At 43.1% G+C, this 6,183-nt stretch overlaps 1 protein-coding gene across 1 annotated transcript; it reads right to left on the reverse strand.

The window, feature by feature from the left end:
* Positions 1–1,987: 1,987 nt before the first annotated feature.
* Positions 1,988–4,679, reverse strand: rpl8 (ribosomal protein L8). The gene is made up of 5 exons (XM_038721026.1): positions 4,507–4,679; positions 4,244–4,385; positions 3,233–3,451; positions 2,836–2,951; positions 1,988–2,183 (listed from the first exon to the last, which is right to left on the reverse strand). The coding sequence occupies exons 1-5, from the start codon at positions 4,642–4,644 to the stop codon at positions 2,025–2,027; spliced, it is 774 nt and encodes a 257-aa protein (XP_038576954.1). The 5' UTR covers positions 4,645–4,679; the 3' UTR covers positions 1,988–2,024.
* Between the last annotated feature and the right edge of the window lie 1,504 nt (positions 4,680–6,183).

The raw sequence follows: 6,183 nt of genomic DNA on the forward strand, positions 1-6,183 counted from the left end.
GTATAATTTGTTTAACAGCTTACTTACAACAGCCAAAACCCCACAAACTAGTCTGTTTCATATACTGTAAATAAAATCCCCCATTTGTGTAGCAGGAATGAGCAATTTGCCATTTTTTGTTTTGTGGTATGCAAGATAAAAACTTTCACTGCCAACATTGAGTCACCATAGTAGGAAAAGCACAGCTGTTAGTTTCTATTCAAGTGTCCCAGTAAGCCATGACAGTGAGCATTAACAATAGGACCCTGAGCTAAAAGGAATTCATAATACACTGCTCAAAAAAATAAAGGGAACACTAAAATAACACATTAGATCTGAATGAATGAAATAATCTCATTAAATACTCCTTTCTTTACATAGTTGAAGGTGCTGATAACAAAATCACACAAAAATGATCAATGGAAATCAAATTTATCAACCCATGGAGGTCTGGATTTGGAGTCACACTCAAAATCAAAGTGGAAAACCACACTACAGGCCGATCCAACTTTGATGTAATGTCCTTAAAACAAGTCAAAATGAGGCTCAGTAGTGTGTGGCCTCCACGTGCCTGTATGACCTCCCTACAACGCCTGGGCATGCTCCTGATGAGGTGGCGGACGGTCTCCTGAGGGATCTCCTCCCAGACCTGGACTGAAGCATCCGCCAACTCCTGGACAGTCTGTGGTGCAACGTCGCGTTGGTGGATGGAGCGAGACATGATGTCCCAGATGTGCTCAATTGGATTCAGGTCTGGGGAACGGGCGGGCCAGTCCATAGCATCAATGCCTTCCTCTTCCAGGAACTGCTGCCACACTCCAGCCACATGAGGTCTAGCATTGTCTTGCATTAGGAGGAACCCAGGGCCAACCGCACCAGCATATGGTCTCACAAGGGGTCTGAGGATCTCATCTCAGTACCTAATGGCAGTCAGGCTACCACATGGAGGGCTGTGCGGCCCCCCAAAGAAATGCCACCCCACACCATTACTGACCCACCGCCAAACCAGTTATGCTGGAGGATGTTGCAGGCAGCAGAACTTTCTCCACGGCATCTCCAGACTCTGTCACGTCTGTCACATGTGCTCAGTGTGAACCTGCTTTCATCTGTGAAGAGCACAGGGCGCCAGTGGCGAATTTGCCAATCTTGGTGTTCTCTGTCAAATGCCAAACATCCTGCATTGTGTTGGGCTATAAGCACAACCCCCACCTGTGGACGTCGGGCCCTCATACCACCCTCATGGAGTCTGTTTCTTTCCGTTTGAGCAGACACATGCACATTTGTGGCCTGCTGGAGGTCATTTGCAGGGCTCTGGCAGTGCTCCTCCTGCTCCTCCTTGCACAAAGGCGGAGGTAGCGGTCCTGCTGCTGGGTTGTTGCCCTCCTACGGCCTCCTCCACGTCTCCTGATGTACTGGCCTGTCTCCTGTTAGCGCCTCCATGCTCTGGACACTACGCTGACAGACACAGCAAACCTTCTTGCCACAGCTCGCATTGATGTGCCATCCTGGATGAGCTGCACTACCTGAGCCACTTGTGTGGGTTGTAGACTCCGTCTCATGCTACCACTAGAGTGAAAGCACCGCCAGCATTCAAAAGTGACCAAAACATCACAACAGCATAGGAACTGAGAAGTGGTCTGTGGTCACCACCTGCAGAACCACTCCTTTATTGGGGTGTCTTGCTAATTACCTATAATTTCCACCTGTTCTCCATTCCTTTTGCACAACAGCATGTGAAATTGATTGTCAATCAGTGTTGCATCCAAAGTGGACAGTTTGATTTCACAGGAGTGTGATTGACTTGGAGTTACATTGTGTTCTTTAAGTCTTACCTTTATTTTTTTGATCAATGTAATTCATTACTTACTTATGATCTACCTACTTAAAGCCTATTATTTATGCATTATCTACCTGGTAATTTTCCCACCACAATATCAAACGTCCACTAATCTGTCCTACAGTTGACCTTTTTGTGTGTGGACCCAGAAAGGAAGCAATGAGAGCAGAATCTTTGGAACACGTTTTTATTATCAAGAAAGTCAGATTTAGTTCTCCTTCTCCTGTACGGTCTTTGTTCCGCGCAGTCTGCCTGTACGACGGGCAGCAATAAGACCGACCTTGCGACCAGCAGGTGCATCCCTCCTGATTGTTGAGGGTTTGCCAATATGCTGATGGTTACCACCACCGAAGGGATGCTCAACAGGCTGTGGGGACAAAAAAGTAAATTAATTTAAAAAAAGTCAGTCCAGGAACCATAAATTATTTTGCAGTTAAATCCAGCCAGGCAACAATATCCCAGCCTTAAACTTTCTCCTTCTTTTCAGTGTCACGCATTAACTTACACCAAAAGACAACATCTAATCTGCTCAATACTTATTTCCAGTGTGCAGAAACTGGCACAACACAAGCTATAGAGAATAAATGTCTTAAATACTTCACTGTGGCAAGTGAAAGCATCTCATCCTTTCATTATATTCTAAGCTCTAGGAATCCACCAACATCACAACATCCATTTGGTGAGCCGTGATTAAATTTTAAAAAAAGACATTAATGTCACAAAGTGGATCAAGTTGATACAAATTTGGACAAAGATTTTCATGTTGAACCACACAATCCAATTAGTAAAGTGTTAAGTTCCCTCTCTCAAAAATTCTTTAAAAAGGTTCAAGAAAAAATCCTCTCGTCAGTGTTGCCTTGCTGGACAAAACTGCTATTGAACCATGTTTTCAAGCACTCCGATCCAGCAGCTGGACCTCCTCTCTCTCACTACTGCGCAGACAATTATTCTTGAGTTCCTTAGAATCAGTTTTACCTGCTTTGCATCATGAATAACATAGTAGCAGTACGTTCACTTACGTTCATAGCCACACCACGGACACGTGGCCAGCAGTTCCTCTTGGCCTTGTACTTATGGTAGGCACGACCAGCCTTCAGGATGGGCTTGTCAATACGACCACCTCCAGCTACCACACCTTTAAACAAACGAAACAGGGTTGCTCAAAAAGTGTGCTAGTACACATCACATTCTCACATCACACAATCACATTCTTCAGTTCACAAACACCCAACTAACTTATATCTACACAGCATGTCTGTGAAGATTCTCAGTCATCCAGGTCATAGTTAACCAAAGAGGGTTTAACCTTCTTTGGATAACTACACAGTCTGTTGCACTACAGACAGTGTTAGTTATCAAAGTAGGTCATAATGGCGATGAGAAAACATCAGTTCGGCCAGACATTAAAGTCCTTACCAACAACAGCTCTGTTTGCAGAGGAGATGACCTTCTTAGAGCCTGAGGGCAGCTTGACTCTGGACTTCCTGGTCTCAGGGTTGTGGGAAATGACTGTGGCGTAGTTTCCTGAAGCGCGGGCCAGCTTGCCTCTGTCGCCGGGCTTCTCCTCCAGGCAGCAGATGATGGTTCCCTCAGGCATTGTGCCAACAGGCAGGACATTGCCAATGTTCAGCTGAGCTGTGGGGATAAAATATAGTATGGGCTTAATGCTGAAACACTATCAATGTTATGTGTAATTTAACCTTTTTCGAAGCACTGCTTCTGTTTTTCTGACAGTATTCTGACAATCCTATTTCACTACTATTGATGCCAATTCATGTAGGCTGACAAAATTGGGTCCAGTGTAAACATGTGTGCAATATATAATCTGAGGCAGCATAAATGCACACAAAGCCAATTGAAAGATGGCAAACACCCCACAAATGCTGTACAATGAGATAAAGCCAACCTGGCTCGAAATGTTTCAACTTCAAATCAAGGACTAAAGGAGACACTTAACACCATTTTACAGCTAACTATTCTATTTCTTTTAGAACAGTTATTTCATTATTAAACAGGCAGTGGCAATTTCACATGTCAGTCATGTTTTGATAGACCCTCAAGGTCACTTTCCTGTAAACATTTTAACTGTAATCTTAGAACAGACATAACATCTGTGCAACACTTGCAATGTCACACTTAAATGGATCATTTGTTTACAGAGTTAAATGTTGACGCAAAATTAGTTTTGAATTACATCACTTGATATTGTGCAAGTAATACAATTGTGTCTGTATTGATATCATGTTGAAACCATCTTGGATCATTTACATAACAGAGACTAATATTTCTAAGTCCAACAGCCATTATTAAACTTGTGAATGAAGCCAGAAATGTTACATGTCCACAGGGGCTTTATGTTAGTGCTGGGTTGGGGTAGGAGTAAGAACCACCTTTAAGTGTTCCTTAAGTCTACTTTCAACTTCTTACCCTTCTTGCCACAGTAGATGAACTGTCCGGTGTGGATGCCCTCAGCAGCGATGAAGAGCTCTGTCCTCTTCTTGAAGCGGTATGGGTCACGGAAGGCCACCTTGGCCAGGGGAGCGCCACGGCCGGGGTCATGGATAATATCCTGAGAGAAGGTATAAAGACCACCGAGAGGAAAACAATGTCACAATGGAAACACACCAACAACAAACCAGCATGACTTTGACCTGCTCCCAAAAACACAGTGGTAGGAGTTCAACAATTACCTTCACGATCCCCTTGATGTAACCATGGCGTTCAGCGAAGTCAATGTGACGGAGTTTAGCAGCACCTTTCCTGTGCTTGATGTGGGCTTTGAACACGGAGCCCGCACCTTTTCTCTGTCCCCTGATCACACGTCCCATCGTGTACTGAAACAGACAAGTTGGCGTTATTCACTCGCTTGACATGTGAGTGTTAACTCTGAGGCATGTGGCTAATACTAAGTTACTGTTGTTTAACACTTTCGTCTTCTTGAGTAAAGGTAACTTACACCGCCATGTTAGTTGTGAGATAAAGTCAAAGGACTATTAATATAACGTTACCTTACGTTTCTACAACGGTCTTAAGTTGTAACGTTAAGCTAACATTAGCTTAGCAAGGTATCCCCGTAACTTACTAGCTTATGTTAATGTCCCTGTACGCAGTGGCCTTTGGTTTGACAGAACTTTATATGAAACTGACAGTTTTATATAACAGACACATCTCCTTGTCTAGCTTCTCTACATGGTCCATATCAAACACAGATCCGTCTGTAACTGCTACCGGCCTTTCAGCTGTTACACACCGCTGTTACAGCGCCATATCATCAGTGAGCCACACAGACCCGCAAAAACGCTTAAAAACACACGTCTGGCGTTAAAATACTCAGTAGCTATTATTCTTATACATTTGATGGACATTTATAACTGTTTGTTTAAAGTGGATGAATTAATAAAAGCATGATTTAGCGCAGATTTAAGGAAGGGAATCAGACGGTAGCTGTCCTACCTAAACTCCGTTGACGGAAAGAGGAAGTGGAAGAGGAAAAACGGAGGTTTTCTTCCGGAGAAATCGCCGAGGGGCATGATGGGAAATGGAGGCAGATAAACCGTCCGGGTGGAGGAAGTTTTCAGATACATTACTTAAGTAAAAGTACCAGTACCACCAAATAAAAAATCTTACTTAAGTATAAGCATGTAAGTATAATGCGGCTACTAGACTATTATATATTAAATCATTAGATTTTTAATTCTAAATAATATTTTTAATTAATGCATTAATGTAAAGCAAGGCTGGATTATAGACTGGGCCAGTAGGGCCATTGCCCTGGGGCCTCAGACTGCCAGGGGACCTCCAACCCACAGGCTGTGCGCTGTGCAACATGGCGACTTCCATGTAAGGGGACGAGTGATGTGTGTAGACAGAAATGGCTCATTCTACGGAAATAAAAACATAATGGTAATTTACTAACCACTTAGTAACTCTTTAATAGCCTAATGAACAAATGTATGATAGATATAATAATGCAACTCTCTGAAAGTGACAGTTTTGCCCAATAAGTACATTTCTCTTTCAATACTTTTGTATTTTCAATTTATGTGAAATCTCGAATATATGATTTGTTAAGAGTGGTACTGCTACTTTTACTTAAGTAAAATATATGAGTACTTCTTCCACTACTGCCTAAAGAGAACACCACTGTGGGAAATATCTGACAAACTGCACACTATGGGAGTGAAGTAAATCCAGAAGATGGCAGTAATGCAACACTGTGGATGCCAGCTGCAACAGAAGAAGATGGGAAACCAGCCAAGTTCAGCCTGAGGAGTGTGTGTGTGTGTGTGTGTGTGTGTAAACCTGCATTGTAAGCATGAACAAGAAGGACAACATGTGCAAAGAAGGAAGGCTGGAGTTCAAAGCAG

This window comes from Micropterus salmoides, unplaced genomic scaffold (genome assembly GCF_014851395.1).
Source record: "Micropterus salmoides isolate LMB-PRFRI ecotype aquatic unplaced genomic scaffold, ASM1485139v1 Ms_hic_scaffold_15, whole genome shotgun sequence".
Classification (NCBI taxonomy): domain Eukaryota; kingdom Metazoa; phylum Chordata; class Actinopteri; order Centrarchiformes; family Centrarchidae; genus Micropterus; species Micropterus salmoides.

What these genes read in the sequence shown, in the direction of transcription:
- rpl8 (XM_038721026.1), bottom strand. Translation starts at nt 4,644, where the DNA reads ATGGGACGTGTGATCAGGGGACAGAGAAAAGGTGCGGGCTCCGTGTTC. An exon ending in CATCTACTGTGGCAAGAAGG is followed by an intron (nt 3,452 to 4,243) that starts GTAAGAAGTTGA and finishes TTATCCCCACAG; the next exon opens with CTCAGCTGAACATTGGCAAT. An exon ending in TCCGTGGTGTGGCTATGAAC is followed by an intron (nt 2,184 to 2,835) that starts GTAAGTGAACGT and finishes TTGTCCCCACAG; the next exon opens with CCTGTTGAGCATCCCTTCGG.